Source organism: Cynocephalus volans, chromosome Y (assembly GCF_027409185.1).
Source record: "Cynocephalus volans isolate mCynVol1 chromosome Y, mCynVol1.pri, whole genome shotgun sequence".
NCBI lineage: Eukaryota > Metazoa > Chordata > Mammalia > Dermoptera > Cynocephalidae > Cynocephalus > Cynocephalus volans.
Window position 1 is genome coordinate 3455227 of NC_084479.1, and position 26937 is coordinate 3482163.

The 26937-nt window shown below is 33.9% G+C and overlaps 1 protein-coding gene across 6 annotated transcripts in view; it reads left to right on the forward strand.

The window, feature by feature from the left end:
- The window catches only part of LOC134368928 (lysine-specific demethylase 6A-like), a 174504-nt gene that overhangs the window by 74007 nt on the left and 73560 nt on the right, over positions 1–26937 (forward strand). For 5 of the 6 annotated variants that reach the window (XM_063085167.1, XM_063085168.1, XM_063085170.1 and 2 more), the window contains exons 9-14: positions 19008–19101; positions 20751–20877; positions 24426–24524; positions 24656–24875; positions 26088–26243; positions 26732–26824. In XM_063085167.1, the coding sequence (XP_062941237.1) occupies positions 19008–19101; positions 20751–20877; positions 24426–24524; positions 24656–24875; positions 26088–26243; positions 26732–26824 (789 nt within the window). Of the gene's footprint in view, positions 1–19007; positions 19102–20750; positions 20878–24425; positions 24525–24655; positions 24876–25459; positions 25595–26087; positions 26244–26731; positions 26825–26937 lie in introns of all 6 variants that reach the window. The other variant, XM_063085172.1, reaches the window with a different exon arrangement.

The following is a 26937-nucleotide window of genomic DNA, read 5'->3' on the forward strand; positions in this document are numbered from 1 at the left end:
CTTTTGCTGTGTCTAAGAGTAACTTGGTGACTTTTTGCTTTGGAGGTTTATAGTAGTGGTGGTGCAGCTTTTCCAGGGAGGGGATTGCTGGGTTGGTTGATAGGCTGAGGGTGCCATGCACCCTGTGGGTCAGTTGTCTCAGGAGCTGGCTCACTGGTGATGCAGTTACTGGGTTGATTCTCAGGCCAGGGTTGTGGGTATATGGATTGTCAGGGTCTCTAGGACTTATTTGCCAGTGGCACAGTCAATGTGCTGCTTCTCTGACCAGTGGTGGGCCTGCCAGGGGTGTATCTATCAGCCAGGCTGTTTCTTACTTGAATGCAGTGTGTGTGTGTGTGTGTGTGTGTGTGTGTGTGTGTGTGTGTGTGTATAATGGCTTAAAGACTAAGGGGTGCCCATTAGAGGCATACAGCTGGGCTGTTTCTCTGCACAGGAGTTGAGGTACCTTTGGCTTGGATAGCTGGATACTGGTCAGCTGATGGTTTATCCCCTGCACCACTACTTGGGCCAGGTATGAGGCCATGCTCCCTGGCATTTTGGAAGCAGGTCTTTCAAGGGCAGAGCCACTGCTTCTCAGGAGGTGAGTGAAGCCTGGAGGTGGATTTCTGAAAGGGGCCCAGCCAGCTGCCTTGTGGGTTGTGGGTGAGATTGGGAAGTGGGCCTGACAAAAATGGGTGTAGCCATCATCTGGGGGAAGCGGGTAGGGTAGGTGAGGCCAATAGGCAGGACTGTTTTTGTTTGTTTGTTTGTTTTTGCGGCTGGTAAGGGGAGCCAAATCCTTAACATGGGTGTTATCAGTGCTGCACTGTACCATGTGAGCTAAATGGCCAGCCCCTAGGCAGGACTGTTTAAGGCAAAACTGCTTTTCTCTGAGAGGGTAGGATGTGCTTTATTCCTACTGGCCTGAGAGCACATTCATTAGGGTAAAGACCTGTGAGCTGTTTTTCTGGGTTGGGGTTCGGTTGCATGAAGCCCAACCAGCTATTGGAGAGAAAGAGGATAGATAAAGGAAGGGGGACAGTTTGCCAGACATTGGTCTGCTTCTCTTTTGTCTGGCTGCGGATGTGGGAGTATGTTAGTTTTGTAGGCCTGGGGTTGGCTTCCCAGATGTGCACAACTGGGGTCATAGCTGCTCTTGGTCCAGGCTTCAAGCCATTTGATCAGGGTGTTGTAGCTTCTCCTGTGAGTTTTGGGATGAAGGTTGGGCCATAAGGCTTTGCAAGTGCACTGGCTACTGGCTCCAGGACACGGTGTGCTTCTTTAGTGGCTCTGGTTTCAAGACGGGGTGGGGATAGGGAGTGCACATTATGTGCTCCTGTTCGAGAGTGATGCAGTATGTGTATTCTAGGAAGCTCCCCACACATGGGTCTGTACTTAGAAAGGCTGTGGAATCCTTCTGCAGTAGGAACTGCAGGCCTTTGTGGTGAGGAAGGGGTTGGTGTGGGTTGTCTGCCTACTTTATTCCCAGAAAGGAAATCCCACCTGCACCGGTGTGGGTGGTGGAGATGTGGTGGCTGAGGCTTGTGCTTCTCTCTTTTTTTTTTTTGAAGATGACTGGTAAGGGAATCTTAACCCTTGAATGGTGTTGTCAGCCACGCTCTCCCAAGTGAGCTAACTGGCCATCCCTATATAGGGATCCTAACGCTTGGCCTTGGTATTATCAGCACCACACTCCCCCAAGTGAGCCACGGGCTGGCCCTTCTCTCTTTCTGTGCTGCTGTCCTGGGCTTTCATGCTCCACAGAGATCTCCACTGTATTATGGCACTGTATTTCCTTCCAACTTACCTTTCTTAATACAAGAACAAGAACTAACAAATAACTACATTCTTATCTATGCTTTAAATTAAATGAAATGTACCAGACAATTTCATGCTTTAAATGAAATAAATGTATCAAACAATTTAATTCAGTCTGGGTAGTATATTCTTTACTCATGATATATGTTCGAAATTTGCTTAATATCAAATTAATCAAGGCAAATGAATGAATTTGAGATTTGTATTTGAAATGTTTGTGGTAGTTTTTGTTCTGTTTTTGGTGGCTGGCTGGTATGGAGATTGGAACCCCATGACTTTGGTGTACAAGGCTGTGCGCCAACCACCTGAACTAACTGGCCAGCCCTGTGTGTGGTTGTTTCTGTAACTACCTTAAACTCTTTGTGATTTAATTCATTCCTTTTCTGTTGCTTTTAACAAAATACTTGGATCTGGATACTTTGTAATAAAATGAAATTTATTTCTTATGGTTTTGGAGGCTGGGGAGTTGAAAGAGCAGGGAACTCATCTTGTGAGGGTATTCCTTGTTGGTGGCTTCAGAGACACATGGTATTACGTTGCAAGATGGTGGAGCAGAGAGAGACTGACTCTCATGTGCTCTCCTTTTAAAGACCTCAGAACCACACCTCTGACCACCATTATTAATCCTCTCACTACCGCATGGCTCTGCAATCCACTACCTCTTTAAGGCCCCATGTTTCAACTACCATAACAGGATTTCCCACTCTCAACAGTTACAGTGGGGGCCAAGTTTCCAATACCTGGAACTTTGGGAGGCACAGTGTAAGCCTTAGTGAGTTTGGGGGAGATATTCAGCCCACAGCATTCTGCCTCTGGCCACCCAAAATTCATGTCCCTCTTACTTACAAATACATTCATTTTGTCTGCAAAGTCTTAACTTGCTTCAGTTCAAAAGACTATACTTCAAAGTCCAACGTCCCACCTGTGAAATCAAAACAAATTATCTACTTCTAAAATACAATGGTGCAATAAGCATAGGGTACATATATTCTCATTCAAAATGGGAGAAATAGGGCGGCGTTGGTGGTATAGTGGTGAGCATAGCTGCCTTCCAAAATGGGAGAAATAGTCTAAAAGAAAGGCGTAACAAATCCTAAAGAACTCTGAAGTCCAGCAGGGGAGGCATTCAATTTCAAGCTGGCAAATCATGTACCTTGACTCCATGTCTGACATTCTCTGCACACTGGTGTTGGGGTTGGGTTCCCACATCCTCAGGCAGTTCCACTTCTGGTTTTTTGGCAGCTGGCAGGTAAGGGGATGCGAACCCTTGACTTTGGTGTTATAATCCCACCCTCTAACCAACTGAGCTAACTGGCTAGCCAAGACAGCTCCAGTTCTATGGATTTCCTGGTCAGCTGGCCCAGGCTGGCATTGTATGCTGGTAGCTTTACAGCTCTGGGAAAGTAATTTAAAATGCATTCCATCTACCTTAATTTTATTGAAAATTTTAAAGAAAGGAAAATATGAATTTTAAATCTGATTAATCACTGATGTTATTGAATTGATTCATTTGAATCCTTAAAAATTAGTTTATCTTAGCTATATGACTGAATAGCAGATACCAATATAGTGAAATGAGCATGAAGTCAAAACTGAGTATGGTCTTTTCACTTATGGAAATGTGAATAGTATACTTTTATATGGTTACCATCTCAGTAAATATTTTTAGTAGAATTTTCATCTCAGTGGATATCTTTTTATTAATCCAAGAAAATGAAAAATTCAAGAAAAATATACTCAAAAAATACTAACAATCTAAATTCAGTAACATATTAAAAGGACCACATGCCATGATCAAGTGGGATTTCTCTGTGGAAATAATAATATTCAAACATACACAGATCAATAAACATGATACACTATGTTAAAAGAATGAAGGACAAAATCATGATTTTTTCAATAGATGCAGAAAAAGCATTTGATAAAGTTTAATATCTTTTCATGATAAAAATTCTTAACAAAGTAGATGAAGAAGGGATGTATATCAACACAATTAAGACAAGGCCACAGCCGACGTCATACTCAATTGGGAAAAGTTTAAAGCTTTTCTTTTAAGATCAGTAAGAAGACAAGGGAGCCTATTCTCACCATTTCTATTCAACACAGTACTGAAAGTTCAAGCCAGAGCAATTAGGCAAGATAAATAAATAAAGGATATCCAGATTGGAAAGGAAGAAGTTAAATTGTCTCTGTTTGCAGAATAAATGATCTTGCATATAGAAAACCCTAAAGACTCCAGTAAAAACTGTTGAATTAATACATTCAGTAAAGTTGCAGTATATATAATCAACATGTAAAAGTCAATAGCATTTATATGCTAATAACAAATCATCCCCAAAAGAAACTAAGAAAATAATCAGGTGAACAATTGCACTACTAAGTATTAAAATACTTAGGAATAAATTTAACCAAGGACATGTAAGATCTGTGCAGTGAAATCTATTAAACATTGATGAAGTTAATTGAAGATGACTCTAATAAATGGATAGATAGCCATGTTCATGGATAGGAAAAATCAAATCATCAAAATATATATACTACCCTAAATGATCTACAGATTCAGTGGACTTCCTGTCAAAATCCCAGGGGCATTTTGCACAGAAATACAAAATACTTTCTTAAAATTCATGTGGAATCACAAGAGATCCTGAATAGCAAAAGCAATATCAAGCAAGAATAAAGCTGATGACATTGTACTTGCTGATTTCAAAGTATGTTAAAAAGTTATACTTTTTTAGAAAGGTGAAACAGCAGTTTGTATGGAAGAAATCTACTAAGTTATAAAGAAACTACCACACATAAAAGGTACCTGGTCCAGATGGTTTCGTAGGGAAATTCTATATAACATTCAAGGACCAGATGGTAAAGCTATATAATTATTTCAGAGAACTGAAAATGAAAGGAACCTTGTAACAGTTTTTGAAGCAAGTGTAGTATTAATTCCTAAGTCTCTTAAGGGTAATAACCCTTAGAAAACAAAGAAAATTTACAGATGAATATATTTTGTTTATTTGCTAAGCAAATAGCATAGAGAATGCAGCGACACGTAAAAAACCAATAAACTATAATCAGTGAAATTTATCTCACAGAAGTAACATTGGTCAGTGTTATGAACTCTGTTACTATCATGCTCCGTTATAATAGACCAAAAGAAAAAAAATTGTATGGTTATCTGTTTGACTTTTCCAGAATATCATGTAGTTGGAATCATTGAGTATGTAACCTGTTCAGTTTGGCTTTTTTCACTGAGTAATATGCATATGTTTCTTCTGTATCTTTTCATGACTTGATAACTCTCATATCTTTTTTTGGGATAAACAGGGATTTCATTGTCTGGATGAACCATAATTTGTTCATTTATGTATTGAAGTACATTTTGGTTGCTTTCAAGTTTTGACAATTGTGAATAAAAGTTATAAATGTCCTTGTGCAGGTTTTTATGTGAACACTTGTTTACAGCCCCTTTGGATAGCTATTAAGAAGAGTGATTGGTGGCTCTTATGTTGAGTATGTTTAGTTTTGTGAGAAAGTGCCAAACTGTCTTCCAAAATGGCTTTACTATTTTGCATTCCCATCAGCAATGAATGACAGTGTCTGTTGCTCTTCATCCTTGTTTTCAGTGTTCTGGACTTTGGCTATTCTGACAGGTGTGGACAGGTGTCTCATTTTAATTTGACGTAATTAAAGTTTCCTAATGATATATGTGGAGGATCTTTTTATATGCTTATTTGTGTGTCTTTTTCTGACAATATATCTGTTAATATCTTGGCCCATTTAAAAATCTGTTTGTGTTCTTATTGATTGTTGAGTTTTTGTATATTTTAGGTAACAGTCTTATATGTATTTTACAAATGTTTTCTTTCAGTGTGTGGCTTATCTTTTTGTTATCTTGACAGTGTCTTTTTCAGAAATTAGTAATTTTATTGAAGTCCAGCCTATCAGTTCTTTCATTATTGAGTGTGTTTTGGTTTTGCATCGAAAAAGTTAAGAGCAAACCTAAGGTCACCTAGATTTTCTCCTATGTAATTGTCTAAGACTTTTATAGTTTTACATTTTCCATATAAGTCTGAGATCCATTTTGAGTTAATATTTGTAAAGTTGTAATGTCAATATCCAGGTTCATTTTTTTTGCATGTGGATGTCGAGTTGTAATGGCACTATTTGTTATAGGTGACTGGTTTCTCCATTATTTCTTTTGCTTTTTTGTGAAAGATCTGTTGATTATGTGGGTTCATTTCAGAGATCAATTGACTATTTATGTGGGTCTCTATTCTGTTTCACTCATCTATTTGTGTATTGTTTCATCCCATACCACACTGTCTTCATTACTGTAATTTTATAGTATTTCCCCAACTTTGTTCCTCCCCTTCAATATTGTGTTATCTGTTCTTGGTCTTTTTCCTCTCCATATAAACTTTAAAATCAATTTGTTTTTTTTTTTTTTTGGTCTTTTTGTGACCGGCCACACCGCGCTCAGCCAGTGAGCAGCGCACCGGCCATCCCTATATAGGATCCGAACCTGCGGGCGGGAGCACTGCTGCGCTCCCAGCGCCGCACTCTCCCAAGTGTGCCACGGGGTCGGCCCTAAAATCAATTTGTTGATATTCATAAAGTAACTTGTTGGAATTTTGTTGACTCTTATAGATCAAGTTGGGAAGAACTGAAACCTTGACAATATTGATTCAGTCTTTCCAGGAACATTGAATATTCCTTCATTTATTTAGTTCTTCTTTGATATCTTTCATCAGATTTTTGTAGTTTTTCTCATACAACTTTTGTACATGTTTTGTTAGATTTAACCTAAGTATTTCTTATTTGGAAGTGCTATATAAACACTAGTTTTTAATTTTTTAAATTCCACTTGTACTGGTACATGGGAAAGTGATAGACCTTTTTTTTTTTTTTTTTTTTTGTATCAATCTAGTACTCTGAAACTCTGCTATAATTGTTTATCAGTTCCAGTTTTTTGTTGATTCTTTGATGTTTTCTACATAGATGGTCATGTCATTTGTGAGCATAATATTTCTTTCTTTCCAATCTGTATACCTTTTATTGCATTTTTTTGTCTTATCATCTTAGCTGTTAGCTGGGACTTCCAAACCACTGATGCAAAGAAGTGATGACAGGGGACATCCTTACCTTGTTGTCAAAAGTTGGAAAGCTTTGAGTTTCTCACTAAGAATATTAATATTAGCTGTAGTTTTTTATAGATATTATTTATGAAGTTGAGGATGTTCTTTCCTGACAGTTTTTTTTTTTTAAAGTCATGAGTGGGTGTTGGATTTTGTCAGATGCTTTTTTCTGCATCTATTGATATGGTCTTGTGGTTTTTTTTTAAACCCTCTGTTTCATGATTTTCAAATATTGTGCCATCTTTGCACACCTGGGATAAATCCCACTTGGTTGTGGTGTAAAATTCTTTAATACATTGTTGGATTTGAATTGCTCATATTTCATTGAAGACTTTTGCATTTATGTTTATGTGAGATTTTGGCCTTTTTTTTTTTTTTGCCTTGAAATGTCTTTTTCTGGTTTTGGTATGGCCACATAGAATGAGTTAGCAAGTATTCTTTCTGCTTCTATCTTCTGAAAGAGATTATAGAGAATTTTTGTATTTTTTTTCATAAATATTTGATAGAATTTACTGGTGGATGCATCTAGGCATGATGCTTTCTGTTTGATAAGCTAATTAATTATTGATTTGATTTTTTTTATAGATATAGTCCTATCAGATGATATGTTTTTTTCTTGGGTGAGTTTTGGCAAGTTGTGTCTTTCAAGGCATTGGTTCATTTCATTGAAGTTATCAATTTTGTGGGCATGGACTTAATTGATTATCTTTTTAATGCTCATGGCATCAGTAACTATGTCTTCTCTTTCATTTCTGATAAGTTATTTATGTCTTCTCTCTTCTTTTATTCTTAGTTAGCTGGGCTAAAGGCTTATTGATTTTATCGATCTTTTCAAAAGAACAGCCTTTATATCATTGACTTTTTTCCGTTAACTTCCTGCTATTTGATTGATTTCTGCTCTGATTTTTATTTCTTTTGTTCTACTTACTTTGGATTGAATTTGTTCTTTTTTTTCTAGTTTCCTAACTTGAAAGTTGATTTTAGGTATTTCCTCCTTTCTAATGTGTCCTTTCAAATATTTGCTGTAAATATCCCTTTAAAGCATTGTTTTTGCTGTGTCCCACAAATTTTCATAAATTGTGTTTTTATTTTCATTTTGTTCAAAATATTTTTTATTTTCTTGAGAACTAATATTTTAAAATAAAATATTTTTTACTTTCTTTTACTCTTTTGTCATGTAGAAGTGTGCTGTTTAATCTCCAACTGTTTGGGGGTTTTTCAGCTGTTTTTCTGTGACTGATTTCTAGTTTAATTCTGTTGTGTGTCTGAGAGTACATGTTGTATGATTTCTAGTCTTTTAAATTTGTTCAGGTGTGTTTTATGCCGCAGAATGTGTGGTACCTTGATGAATGTTTCATGTGAGATTGAGAAGAATCTATATTCTGCTATTGTTGTTTTATGCAATTGATTGATGGTGGTATTGAGGTTCCCCTATGTTCTTACTGATTTTCTTTCTGTTGATAGGTTCATTTCTGATAAATGGGAGTTAAATTCTTCTACTGTTAGAGTGGATTCATTTCTTGAAGTTTTATCAGTTTTTGCCTTTCATATCTTGACACTTGTTAGGAGGCACATACACTTAAAGATTGTTATTCTTGAAGAATTGACTCCTTTGTCTTTATTTTCTCTCTGTACCTGAAAACATTGATTGATTTGAAGTCTCTGCTGTGTTTCCTGCTTTCTTTTGATTATGGTTAGTGTGGTATATCTTTCTCCATCCATTTACTTTTAATCTGTGTAGTCACACATTGCTTAATAATGGGGATACATTCAAAAAAATGTATTGTTTAGGAGTTTTGTCATTATATGAACATCATGGAGTATACTTACAGAAACCTGGAAGGTATTACTCACTGTACACCTAGGTTTTATGGTATAGCCTATTACTCCAGCTACCGTAATATATGTGGTCTGTCATTGACTGAAACGTTATTATGTGGCTCATCATTGTATTTGTCTTTCTATTTTAAGTGGGTTTATTATGGACAATGTATTGTTGGGTCTTGTTTCTAGATCCACTCTGATATTCTCTGTCTTTCATTGGTGCATTTAGGTATCAAGATGATTATTGATATAGTTGGATTAATATCTATCTTTTTTGTTTGTTTCCTACTAGTTGCCCTTATTATTTGTTCCTAATTTTAGTTTCTTCTATTTTCTACCTTTTGCAGCTTTATTTGTTTGTTCTGTTTTGGTTTTGGTGGCTTTGCCAGTATGGCGACTTTTGCAATTTTAATTGAGCACTTTATATGTTTCATTTTTCTCTCTTGCCTTAGCGTATATCATACTTCTTTTTTAACTTTTTTAATTGGTTGCCTTAGAATTTGCAATACATATTTATAATTTGGTATAAATCCACTTTCAAATACCACTGTGTCACTTCACAGGTATAGTACCTTGGAATAACCAAAGAATACAAACTCCTCCCTCCTGTCTCTTGCATCATTGCTGATTGCTGTCATTTATTTTACTTATACTATTTTGAATAAACTGTTATTTTTTAGATCAGTTAAGGATAAGAAAAACAAAAGTCTTTATATTACTTTTACTTATTCCTTCTCTGATGCTCTTCTTTTTTTTCCTATCCAATTTCCTGACCATTATCAATTTCCTTCTCTAAATAATTTAACAACATTTCTTGGAAGATGGGTCTGTTGGGCAACAAATTCTCTCAATTTTTGTTTGTCTGTGAAAGTCTTTATTTCTCCTTTATTTGATAGGATAATAATTCAGGGTATATAATTCTAAGTTGATGGACTTTTTTTCTATAAATACTTGAGTCATTTCACCTCATTATCTTCTTGCTTTCATAATTTCTGAGGAGAAGCCATGTAAAATACTTAGCCTTGCATCTCTAAAGTATTTTTTCCCTCTGCCTTCTTTCAGTGTTTTCTTTCTCTTCAATTTCATGTGGTTTGAAAATGTATGTCTAGGTATAGTTGTTATGGCATTTATCCTGCTTGGTGTTCTCTGATGAGCTTCCAGAATGTGTGGTTTGGTGTCTGACATTAATGTGTGGAATTTCTCAGTCATTGTTGCAAATGTTTGTTCTGTCTCTATTTCTCTTTTTTCTCCTTCTGGACTTCCCATTATGGGTAACTTAAACCTTTTGTTGTTTTCTAACAGTTTTGGGGTATTCGTTCTCCCCCTCCCATCTTCTCTCTCTCTCTCTTTTTTTTTTCATCTTGGATGTTTCTGTTGAGATATCTTCAAATTCAGAGATTTCTTTCTTCAACTGTATTCAGTGTGTATCTGGCTACACTGGGCTGGAGTTGGGTATTTCTCCTCTCCCATGTCAAGGCTAGAGCTGGCTCCAGGTGTGTATTTCCCTTCCCCCAGGTTAGTTAGGCTCTTATAAAACCCCAGCAGGTTAGGCTCTGGTTAAACAGTTTCTCCTGAGGTTAGAATCTTTTTAGGAAGAACAGAGTACTGAAGAACAGAGTACTGTGGAGTATTCACGTGGTTACTTTTTTCTCCTCCTGCTGGAAGCATAAGGAGATTTTTGTCTCCTAATATTTGCTGTGAATACCTGGAGGTAAAACTCAAGAGGTTGGTGGGCTCTTCATATGTAGGTCCCTCAGGTGTTTTTATCTCGCAGGCTTGTCCATGCTGAGCTGCTGTAGTGTGTCACTTACAGTTCAGTCTTCCCTGCATCAGCACTGGTTCCCTATGGAGGTTTGTTCATGTGGGTTTCTGCTCTGTCCTGTCCTGTTTATCTGCATTGATTAACTGTCATTCTCTCAGGTTTTGGAGACATTGTTTTGCCCACCTCTCTGGTGGAAGAGGAGCTGTTAATTTTTTTACCTTGTTAGGTTTTTTACTTGTTGCCGGGATGGAGTGGCAACTTCCAGCTTCTTACATGCCAGACTGGAAAACAGAAATACCTACTTTTTGAATGGGCCATACTTTGTTGCTTCTTTACATTTTAAGTTATGTTTAGCTGAAAATATGCCATTTTGCATATTTTAATATGATAATTCTGAAACTCAGATTCTTCCCACTGCTCACGATTTCATTTTATTTTTTCATTGTAGTCTGTAGCTGTTTGTGTACTGGCTATTTAAATACTTTTTGTAAAGTCTGTATTCTTTTTCATGTGTTCTCTGAAATGTCTGTTCCTTTAGCTTGTGTTCAGAGAGCTTACATGTGATAAAAATTTATTTGCATACTAGGAGGCAGAAATAAGAAGGGGGTGGAAAGGAGAAAAAGGAAAATATAAAAAAGAAGAGAAACCATCAAAAAACCTCTGCTTTTGTATATTGTCTCTCTTTGGTGGGGCACACCTTTAATGTTTAAGTAGTTTAGAAGTGTTAGTCTTCACTTCCTCCTTGCTCTGAGCCTAGAAATCAGACATTGAAGTCTTAGTGGTGTCTTAGGTCTTTACTGAGAATGAATCTTTTTCTGGGTATGCGTGTGGCTTTCTAAATTCCCCAGTATACACTGGCATTTTTGTATATACTAATTTCCCAAAGAAACTCTGTCAAGTTTTTCCTTTTATGCTTTTGGTCCTCTGTTGTATGATTGCTATAAACCTTTTACTATTTTCAGACAGTTTTTGCTCCATTTTTTCATGTTTCTGTGGAGGAATGGGTGTTTGGAATTACCTGGTCCACCATTTTTCTCTGATGTTACTCAAGTTCTGAATTTTTAAAAAAAGTTATTTACCATTTTTCCATTCTTATATTTTCAGTGTATCTGTGCTGTTAAATTTGAAATGAGTTGCTTTTGTAAATGGCATATAGGAGGGTTGTTTATTTTAATGTCCTGTGCTAAACTCTTTTAATTGTATTTACACATTACACTTAAGGTAATTATTTATGACTGACATTTTATTATTTATTTCATGTTCTTTCTCTCTGTTTCTCATTTCTCTGTGTTATCTTTCATTAGCTTACTTCAGCAATTTTAAAAATTCTATATTGATACTTGTATGTTTGAATATGCCCATATGATTTTCTTGGTGGTTTCTCTGGTTATTGCAGTGCCCATACATTGTCCATTCATCTATTAAGTGTCAACATTTTGTCACTTCAAATGAAATGTGGACACTTCCATTTTATTGCCTTTTTCTTTTTCCAGCTTAAAAATATTTTTATGTGGTATTGGATATTTTGTTTAAAACAACTGAGTGTCGTTTATAAAACTCATTTATTTTGAAACTCATTTATTGAAATCTTATTTTACGTACTGGTATATGTTCTTTTTGTTTTTGTTTTTATTCCTTTCAGATTCTCCAAGATTAATTATTTACTTTACTTTTGAGAACTCTATTTCATTATACATTTTATGTAGCTCTGCTGCCAACAAATTTCTTTACATTTGAGAATATCTTTATATTTCTTTATTCCTGATGATATTTTTGCCAGATATAGAATTCTTATTGAAAGTTCTATTTTTTCCAACACTTGAGAAACATTGGTTTTATTCTTGTGTCCATGGTTTTTAGATGAGAAATTAGTATTTGATATGAATTTCTTTGGGTTTATCCTGTAGAGTTTTGCTCACTCTTTCGAATAGGTGTCTGTTGCCAAATTTGGGACATGTTTAGCTGTTATTTTTTTAAATTCCCTTTTAGCCCCATTTTAGCATCTTATTCCTAGAAGCTTATGATGTGAATTTTGGTTATTGTTGCAGAGGTCCTGTGTTCATATTTTTTTTCAGTTTGTTTTCTCTTTGTTGCCCAGATAAAGTAAATTTTTGTGATATGATCTCAAGTTTATTGTGTTAGAAGGTTCTGTCCTCTTTTGTTTCTATTGTACTACTGAGCAGTTCTAATTAATTTTGTTAGTGTATAGGCATACATCAGAGATATTGCAGGTTAGGTTTAAGACTAAAATAAACCACAAATTTTGGTTTCCCACTGAACATAAAAGTTATGTTACACTGTACTGTAGTCTGTTACGTGTACAATAGCATTATGTCTTTAAAAAATGTGCATATTTTAATCAAAAAATACTGTTCTGCTAAAAAATGTGAACAATCATTTGAGCCTTCTGCTACTCATAATCTTTGTGCAGGTAGACTTGTCCCAGGGTTGGTGGGTACTGACCAGTCAGAGTTGTGGTTACTGAAGGTTGGATTGGCTGTAGCAATTTCTTAGAATAAGACAACATTGAAGTTTGCCACATTGATCAGCTCTACCTTTCATGAAAGATTTCTCTGTAGCATGTAATGCAGATGATAGCATGTTACTTGCAGTAAAACTTCTTTCTGAATTGGAATCAATCCTCTCAAACCCTGACACTGCTTTATCATCTAAGTTTAGGTAATATTCAAAATCTTTTGATGTCATTTTGACAATATTTACTTCACCAGGGGTAGATTCCATCTCAAGAAGCCACTTTCTTTGCCCATGCATAAGAAGCAACTCCTCATCCACGAAAGTTTTACTGTGAGATTGCAGCAATTCGGTCACGTCTTCAAGCTCTGCTTCTTCTTCTTTTTTTTTCTTTGTCCAGTAAGGGGATTGTAGCCCTTGGCACGGTGTTGTCTGCACCACGCTCAGCTGTGAGCGCGCTGGCCATCCCTATATAGGACCTGAACCTGCGACCTCGGCACTACCAGCACTGCACTCTCCCAAGTGAGCCACGGAGCCAGCCCTAAGCTCCACTTCTAATTCTAGTTCTCTAGCTGTTTCTACCACATCTGTAGTTACTTACTCCACTGAAGTCTTTAACCCCTGTGAAAGTCATTCAGGAGGGCTGGAATTAGCTTCCTGCAAACTCCTGTTAATGTTGATATTTTGAACATGAATCACAAATGTTCTTAATGACATCTAGAATGGTGAATCATTTCTGGAAGGTTTTCAATTTACTTTGCCCAGACCTATCAGGAGTTTCACTATCTGTGGTAGCAATAGCCTTACAAAATGTATTTCTTAAATAATAAGACTCAAAAGTTGAAATTACTTCTTGGTCACTGCAGTGCAAAATGGATGTGTGTTAACAGACATGAAATCAACATTAATCTCATTTTAATCTCCATCAGGGCTCTTGGATGACCAGCTACATTGTCAGTGAGCAATAATATTTAGAAAGGAATTTTTTTCTGAGTAGTACTATCAACAGTGTGCTTAAAATATGTAGTAAACTGTGCCATAAACAGATGTGCTGTCATCCAGGCTTTGTTGTTCCATTTATAGAGCACAGACAGAGTAGAGCTGGCATAATTCTTAAGGGTCATAAGATTTGGGGAATGGTAAATGGACTTGGACTTCAATTTAAAGTGACCAGCTATGTTACCTCCTAACAAGAGTCATAGGCATTGACTTCTCTCTAGCTATGAATGTCCTAGATGACATCTTTTTCCAATAGAAGGATATTTCATCTACATTGAAAATCTGTCTTTTAGTGTAGGCACTTTCATCAATTATCTTAGCTGGATATTCTGGAATACTTGCTTCAGCTTCTACATCAGCACTTGCTGCTTCACCTTCCACTTTTATGCATAGAGATGGCTTCATTCCTTAAACTTCATGTACAAACGTCTGCTAGATTCAAACTTTTCTTCTGCAGCTTCCTCACCTTTCTCTGCCTTCATAGAATTGAAGAGTTAGGACTTTGCTCTGGCTTAGGCTGTGGCTTAAGGAACTGTTATGGCTGGTTTGACCTATCCAGACTACTAAACCTTTCTGCATATCAAAAATAAGACTGTTTTGCTTTACTGTCCTTTGTGTGTTCACTGGAGTAACACTTTTAATTTCCTTCAAGACTTTTCCTTTGTAAGAGTAGCACTTTTAATTTCCTTCAAGGGTTTTCCTTTGTAGTCACATCCTGGCTAAGTGTTTGGTGCAGGGAGCCTAGCTTTGGTCCTACTGGCTATCAACATGCCTTTTTACTAAGTTTTATTATGTCTAGCTTTTCATTTAAAGTTGGAGATGTGTGACTTTTTCTTTCACTTGAAAACTTAGAGGCCATTGTAGAGTTATTAATTGGCCTAATTTTAATACAGTTATTGTGTCACAGAGAATACGGAGGCCCCACGAGAGGGAGAGAGATGGGGCTAGGGGACTGTGGGGGAGGAATGTTGGGTGGTGGAGCAATCGTAACACACACATATATATATTGATTCAGTTTGCCATCTTATATGGGTGGGGTAGTGGCATCCCCAAACAATTACAATGGTATACTTAAACATCACTAATTACAGATTACCATAACAGATATAATACTAGTGAATGAGTTAGAAGCATTGCAAAAATTACCAAAATGTGACACAGAGACATGAAGTAAGCACATAATGTTTGAAAAATGCCTCTAATATATCTGCTGGATGCAGGGTTGCCACAAACCTTTAATTTGTCATTAACGCAGCATCTGTGAAGTACTATAAAGCAAAGTACAATAAAATGAGGTGAGCCTGCATATTTAAGTTTTATAATTTCTATTTTTTAAAACTTTATTTGCTGAGGGGTTTTTTGGGTCTATTTTGAGTTCATAGGAATTTGTAAGTGGTTGCTGAAGCATTTTTATGATGGCTGCTTGAAAAGTGTAATTTCAACCTCTGATTTATGTGTTTGTTGACATCTGTTGATTTTTTCCCCCATTTCATCTCATTTGACATGTACATTAGGGAACTCTGAAATTTAAATTCTAACAGGCAGTCATTCTGTTTAGGATTAGCATGTTGGTCCTGCCTGGTCTTCTACAGTGGGTTTCCAAAGAAAATTAAATTTTTAGAGACATTGTGGTCCTATCCTAGTTGGTTTGGTTTATCAGGTGCTGTTTGGGGTACTCTGCTTACTAATAGCATTGCTTCAAATGAAGAAGAAATTTCTGCAGACCAGGCCCACTGTTGTCTCTCTCTCTCTCTCTCTCTCTCTTTTTTTTTTTTTTTAGGAAGAATGTAGTCTAGTTTCATGAAAATAAAAGCACAGTAAGACAGGGTGGTTTTTTTTGGCCATATTCCCTGTTTGAAGGGGTCCACTAGGTTTTCCTGTGTTTGACTGGAACCTCTTCTGTTTTATATTTTCAGTGATGGGAATGAGCCTGGTCATCCCTCTTTTTAATGGGGCAGTAGAGAGATGATGCTAATATTAACACTTTGTTGGTCTAGTCCCTAGCCAGTTCATAGTTCTATTTTTAGTTTTCCAAGTTCTCTTTTGGTTGTCTTATGTTATTTCCAGGGTTTACAGTTGTCTGTTAAGCTGATTTTGACAAATGCCAGTATAATTCAGTGGTGATAGGACTGTGTTTTCAGTAAGTGTTACTGGAACAAACAACTGGACATCCGTGCAAAAAAATATAAACCTGAATGCAGACCTCACACCTTAAACAAAATAAATCTCAAAATAGAGCACAAAATGGGTTATACATGTGAGTTTAAAATACAAAACTATAAAACTTCAGAGAAAAACTGCATAAACTTGGTTTTTATATTCATCACTTTGCCACTATCCTTGTAAAAAGAAAAATTGATGTTTGATCTAGTTCACATTAAAATCTTTTGATCTGAGAACCATATTGTGTAAAGAATGAAGATACAAACCATAGACTGTGAGAAGTCATGTATTGAATGAAGGATTTTATACAGAGAAACAAAAAAAACTTTGAAAGTGCAACAGTAATATAAAAAAATTTTTAGTGTTGAAAATATCTAAAAAGCTACACACTGAATAAGATACATATGTACATCTATGAAATAAATACATACATATATGCATATAAATATATGAAAAGATGCCCCAAATCATTAGTTGCTAGGGAGATTCAAATTAAAACACAAGTTACATGGCAACATACATTTTTATTTATTGTTATTGGGAATACAGAATGAAACAGCTGGGCTAGCTGGTTAGCTTAGTTGATTAGAGTGCGGTATGACACCGGGGTCAAGGATGGATCTTCATGCTGTCCACCTCCCCCTATCCTCAAAAGAAGAGAGAGAAAAAAAGAAACAGTTACTAAGACAGTTTGGCAGTTTCTTATAATATTGAACATAATAAACTTTCCATGTTACTCAACAGTTCCTCTTCTACCTACGTATTTTCCCAACTGACTTGAAAACAGAAGTCTTATCAAAAACCTGTATGTGAATACTTTTAAGTTTTAGTCACACTTGCCAAATTTTGGCTGTGTGTGTGTGTGTGTGTGTGTGTGTGTGTGTGTGTGTTCTATACTTTTTGCTATTTGGATAGCTTTTATTTCTTTACCTTGGCTAATTCCTTATGTTAGAACTTTTACTATGTTGAATAGAAGTAATGATTTTAGTTTCTTTTGTGATTCCTGATATTACAGGAGAAAAGCTTTTAGCATTTCAGTGAGTGTATTGTTTTGGGGTTTTTCATGTATGGCCTTTCTCATGTTGAAGAAAATCCCTTCGGTTTCCAGTTTTTGAGTTTCATTTTTTGTAAATCATGAAAAGGTGATGGATTTTGTCAAATGCTTTTTCTGCATTGATGTGCTTATTCATTTTTAATTGTATTTTTTGCAATTAAATTTTTTGTGAATGTTTTACTTTATAATTTCTTCCTCAGTTTTTTTCTAGTGGTCTTTATCATGCTTATTTGAAAATTTCTTCTATAAAAGTGTCACTTATTAATTTAATTTTTATGTACATGTAAACTCACATTTCATAATTTGGGACTTCTTTTACATTTATTAACTGTTTTGCTGTGTGTGTGTGTGTGTGTGTGTGTGTGTGTGTGTGTGTGTGTGTGTGTGTGTGAAGTGTTTATTCTTATGTATATGGGGATCTTTTAGATGTAGAGTTTGTGACGATATTTAGATTGTGGCATCCTGGGGAAGGGGTGTGTGAGAGAGACAGAAATTAAATGGTGTTTTCTACCTCTTTACTTCTTTCTCTGCCAGGTTTGATTAGTCTTTTTATTCTGTAGCCTGGGTTTATTCAGATTGATTTAATTGTATTACTGTGCTCATTCGATGCAATTGTTAGCAGTCCTTGGCATGACTTTCTCTTTTTGTTATTGTTCTTTAAAAATTTTAAGCTCTTTAAATAGTCTAGATTATGAACAGAAGCCTTTATCCGTTGTTTTCCTAAGTATGTTTTAAAGATAGTATTTATCAAATTTTCTTTTGTTATTTTTTCTTTTTGTTTTGAAGGGGGTATCAGTAACATTAGGGCTATAAAATAGTAGGTTTTAGTTTTACTTGTACTTTTTGAGGGAGAACTGTGGACAAATGGATTCACTTAGAAATTTACCTATAACCTTAAAATTTACAAACATTGCACATTACATCTGTGGGATGTGTAATGTCTTTAAAGTTATAAATATTTACAAATATTTTCAAAGAATATATTCTAGAGTAGAAATTGTATATTTTACATTGAATATTGGGTTTAAATTTTAACTACTTATCTAGACTTTGTAAAAAGATCGTTGCACTTGTTCTATTGCTTTCTAAGTTATCTATCTTTTCTTTGGAAGTGTTTCTAGGCTAATAATCTTCTGTAGCTTTGTGAATGTTATTAAATAGTGTGAAATTGAAGTTTTCTTTGTAAATGTTGTGATACTCTAGATTTTTTAAGTGTCATATTTTGGTGACACCTTGTTATTTTGAATGTTAGTTTTTTAAAAGTCTTAAAGGAGAAAAGGTCTTCGTTAAAAAGAATTATTTAAATTAGTCTCAGGTATCTTGTCCATGTATTTGGGAAAATGCTATCTATTATATATGATACAGGTTATAAGGCCATACTCTAACCAACTGAGCTAACTGGCCAGCCCCATATATGATACAGGTTAAAGTAATGGACTAAATTGTCAAAGATGGGTCACCATCTCTTCCAAACACATAGAAATGTTTGATAATTTGAATGTTAGTTTTATTAATTGGTAATCTGAAATGTTTACTGTTCAGGGCCAAAGAAGTATTCAGTTAATAAATTTGCACATTTTACTTTCAGTAAGTTTTTTATAGTGTTGAAACTTTTAAAATGACATTCTGTAAATTCTGATATACTATTTCTTTAAAATTATATTGGTTTAATTTTTATTCTGCTTCATTTCTTAAAAGCTTAACTAAGTTATGCGCATCTATGCATTTTAAAAATATAAAGTATTTCTATTTAAAGATTTATAATTTGTTTTCTGTAAATATCCCCTTTTCCTCTGTTCTTTAGAGGATGTATCATTCTGCAAAAGAAGCCTATGAACAACTTTTACAGATGGAACATCTTCCTGCACAAGTAAAAGCAACTGTATTGCAACAGTTAGGTACAGAAAAATTAATTTTTATTTTACATTATGTAAATTTGAAGAGGTTTTCATTTGGGGGAGCAGTTTTTACACTGTTTAAAAGTGCATTTTCATTGAGAAATCGATGTTGTAGGATTAAATGTGACATGTATTATTTCGAGATTAAATTTATAGTGAGTACTTTAAAAATGAAGTTTTCTTTTATAACTGTATTTCTTTTCCTCCTTTTGTCCAGAGTTGATGCATTTTCACCTACTGTTAAGCAAACTTTGTGTCACTATTCATCTAAATAGTGTTTGAGTGCAGCTAGTCCTTTCAAATTCTTGTTTTTATCTCCTGATACTTGACCAAGGGAGGTAGTTTGAATACTTGCATGTGCTTTTAGCACTGTATGAATGAAGATCATTCACATAGCTAGTAAGTGGCTACTGAGCTTGCTTTCATAGTTATGTTGATAATATGATTAATGGAAACATTTCCCTTAAAAATTATAGAACATCTCATTCTGTATTTAAATCCAGGGAGTTTGTTATATTCTCATATTGAAGATGAGGGAATATTTTGAAATATTTTTCATTTCAAAAGTAATATGAAATGACAGGATGGGTCTTCAAAAAGTTAATGGAACGATTCATATTATCATCTAATTCAATTTTACATGAACTTTTTGATGTGCTCTCATATGTTGCTGTCACTTAGAAGATACAGAGGCTTCTCCCCAATAATTAATTTTTTTGCTTATTTGACGTCTGTAATTGGTATTTGGGTCAGGGTTTGTTTGTTTTTTCTTTCAGTTCATATTTGGTTTCAGCAAATAATTCCTAATTTTTAATGAAGGTTGTGGTAATATGAATGTTTTTATGATGTCACTATTTTATCTATAATTTCAAAATCAATTTGACATACTTTGCTTAGATAATATTTTTGCAGAGGTGATTTATTCAATTGAATTGAGTCAGAACTGAAACATCAATTTCTGTTTGACTTGAAAGTTCAGAATATGGTTCTCCATGATCTAGTTTTTCAGTTGTCTGTATAGCTGAAGTCAAAATCAATTTATTAAACAAACGTTTGTGGTACATACTATGTATTACTCTTTTGGCTGTTTGAACCTATTTTTCATTTAGCCTTTCCATACAATCATAATATAAGTAATCAAGAAAGATGTAGTGCCTTTTGTTCGTTTTTAAAATTTATTTTAAGTGAATTATTTTTGAATATTCAAGCTTTTATTTATTCTTTGGAAATAAACATTGGATTGATAGGTTGCTTTTAAAATTCTCTTGGTGCATGGTAACCTTTAAAGGAAAAGTAAATTTATCATTTTTATCCTTTTTGGTTCATAACTTGGATTTTTTTTTTTCAAAATTAAATTTAGAAAGGAGAATTTGTGATTTGAAACCTGTATATCAATCCAATGCCCAAAGTCTTGTAAATTTCTCTCTGTTCCTTAAGAACAGAGCTACATTTTAGCTTTGACTATATCTTTTTGTGTGAAATAGACTTTCTTGTAGTTGTGTTTGGTAGTTTTAAATTTTGGGGAAGTGTGGTCCAAGGTAAATCAATAAATTACTGAAGAGTATTTTGATTTGCTTATTTCCTTCATGGTATTCTTAAAATAGAATAGTTAAATGATGGGAAATGTTTACAATTTTTTTTAACTATAGGTTGGATGTATCATAATATGGATCTAGTAGGAGACAAAGCCACCAAGGAAACCCATGCTCTTCAGTATCTCCAAAAGTCACTGGAGGCAGATCCCAGTTCTGGCCTATCTTGGTATTTCCTTGGAAGGTGAGACCAGACACTTGTCCTGCCTGGAAATGATTTACAATGTAAAATGTTAGTTTATATAAAATATAATCTGATCAGTGACATTTTTATTTTAAATACATCATAACAAAGATTAATGGGAGATGCAAATGATAGCTCTGTATCTGGCTATTCTAATTGAAATATTCTTATTTTGCTTATTAGATTTTGTTTTTACACTGTCTTAATCTGATTTGAATTATTTATTAGTTTTAAAAGACTTTTAAAGAGTCTTGTCAGACAGTAATCACTAATAGTTTTTCAATTCAGTATTTAAATTGTTTCCCCTCTGATTAGTAGCATTTGCTTGTTTTATTTTATTTTATTTTTTAGTAAAATTTATAGGTATTTCTAATGGTGAGCTACTCTTGTATTGTTGGAACAAACCCAATTTGGTCATGACATCTTTTTATTCACTACTAGACTTGTTTTATGTTTGTTTGTTTTTAAGGACTATGCACTGTTCATAAAAGAGAATATAGCCTGTAATTTTTTTTTTTTTCTTTCTTCCAAACTGTGCTTTCTGATTTTGGTTTCAAGGTTTAATTAGCCTCTTAAAATAAACTGGAGATTAAAGAATTTCATATATATATACACATACATAAATATATATGTAAAATTGCTAGTTTTTGTAAAAGAATGTCATTTTCTGTTATTTGGCAGTATGGAACTTTGTATATAAAACCTCTTGGGTCTTGTTTTTAAGTTTTTTTAGTTGCTTTAAAGTCCATAGTACTCTGTTACTTATAGTGTAGGCATTTACAATGATATAAGTATTTAAAGATGCCCTCTAAGCATTTTCTTATATATTTATTAACAACAGAAAATTTTTAATATTTTTTTTTCTGATAACTATAAGTCACCCATGGAAACATTGCTATTTATTGTCTTGGTTGTTGATTTTGTACATTAATGTGGAAATATTTATATTAATCACAGACCTCAAATTACAATTTTACTTTAAATTTGAAATTGAGAAAATGGATAGGTTATTATTGGGTTTGTTGGAAAGGAGGAAGGAATGTAGAAAATAGTTCTTATAATCCAGCACTTTTTCTCCATACTTTTTCTTACTTTGAATATTGATTATCTCAGTTATATTTACTGGTACAATATATATGTACCTCCTAGATTATATGTTTGTATATGTGTCTGTTGTTCTTAATCACCAGATTGTATTTTAGTGTTTTAGAAAGATCAAAGGACTGAGAACTAATAAACTTGGCTTTGCTATTTAGTATTTGTGGTGTCATTTACAGTTCATTTAAACCACTTAAGGTCTCAATTTTCGTTTCACCTGTTGCATGAGAGGATTAGATCTATCAGGTACCTTATCACAAAGTTATAAACCTAATTTAGTTGTCCTACTTTATTTCAATTACAAATTTTGCCCTATTTGTTTTTACATAGGAGAGGCTATTTTAAGTAAGTTTTTCATGTAATCATGTTCCAATTTAGTTTTTGTGTACTGTACCATTTTTTCCTTTAAGTTTAATAAAAATATATTTATATAAAAGGGAATCTGTTATTAGGATGATTCCCTCTTTAAAAAACATTTGGTTTTCTATTAATAATGTATAGTAGGAATTAACTGTGAAGTTAATTGTTTATTGCAGAGCTTTTCAAATATACCTTAGCCTTAAAACATAGTTGTGTTTGGGTTGATTGTAATGTAGAACTTGAGAGCCCATACTTTGTTTTTCTGCACTAGAAGTTTCAGAAGTGGTGGAATCTTTTTTTTTTGTATCTTTTTGGCACAACAAAGTGCTTTGAGCAAACTGGCTTTATTACTAAATGAAGTAGTTCTATTACCTAATAGAATAAATTAACATTGGGTTTAGAGCTAGCACTATTACTACTGTTAGCTTTTTGCTGATCTCCAGAAATACTGCTTATTTCTCCCAGCATTTAATACAGTGACTGTAAAATAAGCTATTCCCAGAAAGGGGGAGAGACAAATTTGTCTGATAATTTGAAATTTGGGTTTGTTTTAAGAAAAAAATCATATTTTTCTGTTTGTTAATATTCACATTCTCACTAGTGTCTGGCCCTGTTCGTGTAGTTGCATTCTTCTCCTGAATTTTACTCTGTCCTCCACCACCACTTCTCCGACTAGAGGTTGTATGGACTCTCTGAACTTGTCTTCTCTGTCTCGTTTCTTAAATTGGCATTTAAGAATTTGGCATTTCTTAATTTCTTAATTTCTCTGGCATTTCTTAAATTTTCCAAGCCACAGATTAGTCAGTTATTTTTGCTCCTCCCTTGTGTGCATCCTGTGTTCTTATTAAGGTCTCTAATTTTAAGATGTCTTACCACATCATTTTTTTTTTTTTTTTTTAACTGAATAGTACCAAAGCCCTTATCTCACATCTAAATTGGCATTTTTTTAAAACCTCCTTCCTGGAGTTCTTTCTCAAACTATTTACTTTCCTATATTTTTTTGGTTTTGTTTTCTTGGTAATGATACTTAGATTTTCCCACTAAACCAGGCTTAAAAACAGAATTATTATTCTGCGCCCCCGTATTCATCAATCATTGTATTTATTCTTTTCCCCGTCTTTTTCCTTTTTGCCATTTCCTTTACTTACCCTTTAATTCTTTATTTTTCAATATACAAATTGTCAGCACATTTATGTTTCTATAAAATACATTTTCCATTCTACTTGCTCTTTTAAAGAAATAAATCCCAAATTGGTTATAGACTAGATTTAAGATTTTTCAATTGTAGGCTGAGTAATTTTTATGCATATTTTTCAAACCTTATGAAATGCTTTCATGTTTTTTGTTTTGATCTGTGGTTCTCAGGCATTTGGAATACTCAAATTAGAACAATTTTAATGAGTAAGTGTAGTGATCAACATAGAGTGTCTGTGTAAGCAAAGATAATAAAGCACTTATTGTTTCCTGTCACCCATTGTCATAATAAGTGAAATTATGCAAAAAGCTTCTTGGAAACACATACCCACACATGGAATTCCTACAAATTCTTGCATAAGAACATACAAGAACATAAAAATCAGAGAGAACTACATGTTGGTAGTGATTTCTATAGTAGGGTTAGTTTTTCTTTCCCAGCAAATAACACAGATAACAATGAATGACTATTATTTGTTGGGAAAGAAAATTAAATTTGATTGTTGAAGTTGTTATCAGCACGTACTTTTCCCTTTGTTTTAAACTATATTCTAATGATATAGGAAACCTGAATTCAAACTATATCAATAGAGATTCATATGTTTACCCCTTAATATTAGAACAGTAAAGAAATTTAGGGTTCAGTAGTTTCAGTAGAGTTCATTATTCTAATCTGGTGTACCACATACAAGACAGTTCATATAACAGCAGGTTATAATGTAGATTGAAATTATTATATATAAATATATATATGTAAGTATATATGTGCATATGCACAAACACACATTAGCTTATTTTTTTCCTGCTTGTACATACCGTCATTTTGGCAAATAATTTAATTATTAATGGGATTTTGTTTATTTATTTGTTTATTTATTTATTTATTTTCCTTTTAGGTGTTATTCAAGTATTGGGAAAGTTCAGGATGCCTTTATATCTTACAGGCAATCTATTGATAAATCAGAAGCAAATGCAGATACATGGTGTTCCATAGGGTAAGACTGTGTATATAAAAATACTGTTATTTCAGTTGGTACTCAGAATTATTGAGACATATAATATACTGTGCAAAAATATTATAAAACTAACCAGTTTTTGACAACTTACTTTTTATTTCTTTTTCTAGTGTGCTGTATCAGCAGCAAAATCAGCCTATGGATGCTTTACAGGCCTATATTTGTGCTGTACAATTGGACCATGGGCATGCAGCAGCCTGGATGGACTTAGGCACTCTCTATGAGTCCTGCAGCCAACCCCAGGATGCCATTAAATGCTATTTAAATGCAACTCGAAGCAAAAGTTGTAGTAATACCTCTGCACTTGTAGCAAGAATTAAATTTTTACAGGTAAAACTTTTCTAAAGCATATTTTAAGACACAATATTTTCCTATAATTGTCAAGAGAAAGGTAGCTGGAAAGTTTGTCTGTTTTGTCTTTTGATGTTAACTTGTTTCCGTACCTTGTAATATTTTGTGATATTGTTTTACTCTTCAATTTAAGTAAGATATGTGGTATTTAAAATATGTTCGTATGTTCTTTTTGTACATTTACTTGGTTGATGCATAGTCCTTTGTTAATGCATATTAATTTACAAGTTTAAATTGATACACATAAGCATTTTCCAGTATGCTATCTACATTTTCAAGTTGTCATACCATTTTAAGGAAAAGAACACACTGTTTTTCACTCTTGATTTAAATTTCTTAAAAAGATACCTATGAGAACTCTTAAAAACAGAGCTTAGCTTTGCTCTAATTCTCACTAATATAATCTAGTTGCCCTCTTTATACTTAGCATCTGTCTAAAACTCCAAATTGAGAATTTATTTTCTTTAAAAAATAAATACCTCTAACATTGAGGAAGATTTAGTGGACTTGCTCTGACTTAAGTAGGCTTGTGTTAAATTTGCTTTTTACATAATTTTTCCTAGGCTCAGTTGTGTAACCTTCCACAAGGTAGTCTACAGAATAAAACTAAATTACTTCCTAGTATTGAGGAGGCATGGAGCCTACCAATCCCCGCAGAGCTTACCTCCAGGCAGGGTGCCATGAACACAGCACAGCAGGTGAGAAGTTGGGTTATATTCTGCAGGTGCCCAGCTTTAAGGGTTCTTTCCAGTCTGTAGTAATCACACTTATCTTACTAAATGCAGGATTGGCTTTTTTAAAATATAAAAATCCTTTTAACTTAAAAATAAAAATCTTTTAAATTTCATTGCAAAGAGATTTTAGGTTAAAATAAATCTCCCTCTCATACGGGAAGAAACTTGGGGTACCAATTTAAAACTTTTGTGTATTCTCATAATTTGAATATATAAAGAAGGATTTCTTCTTGAGGGACTTCTAAAAAGTGTTTTATTGAATTTAAAAAACCAAGTTTTTCTAAAGAAGGTACACATTTCTCTATTGATTATTTGATTAATTTGATTTTGATTATTAATAATTTCATTCAGTGATGTACACCTTGAAAAGTATATAGTTTATAATGCTTTGTAATTTGAAGGACTGAATTAAGACTATGTAGAACCATATATTTTGTCTTACTTCTGTGATCCTTAGGCTTATAAAACTCATGATCCAAATACTGAACGTGTATTAGACCTCAGTCAAACACCAGTTTTGCAACAATCTTTGTCAGTACACACGATTACTTCTAGCCAAGTAGAAGGCCTGTCCAGTCCTGCCAAGAGGAAAAGAACATCTAGTCCAACAAAGGTACATGTACATTTTAGAGATATGGAAAATCTAAATAAAAAATGAGACTCCAACTCTTCTGAAATTGTGCTTGTCTTGTATTCTGCACATTGGAGAGTGAAGTAGTATTTCTGTCCTGTAATTTTTGCATCATATTAAATAGAAGGGAGGGATAAGTTTATGTTCATCAAATTATTTTATTCATTTACATGCTTTTGCAGTTTTAACAGTTTTTACCAATGTTTTCTACTGACATTGAAATAAATTTAATATTGTGTGTAATGAACAACCTTTCTAGCTCTTTGAAATGTGATTTATATATGAAACTTTTCCCAAAATTTATGTTTGCAAATTAATTATTCCTTGAAATTATTTTCTAAATGATTTAAAAGCATAAGATTATCATATGTAAATTTTCTAATCCATAGTCATTTGATATCTCACTAGCCATAATTGTTAGTGTATGAGTTAACCAAATATTCCTGATTTTTTAAAAAAATTTTCCTCAGAATGGTTCTAACTGGAATAGTGGCCAAACTGTTTTACATCTTCCAGTACAGCAGCAAGCTCATTCGTGGTTCTTGACACCACAGAAATTACAGGTAGGTATGATATATTCTTTTGACAGTTTTTTCCCCCAATTTCAAAGCAGTAGAAGTAGTAAATGTTAAGTTTTTTAGGTATTAAGTCATAAAATTAAATAGCACTCAAGATA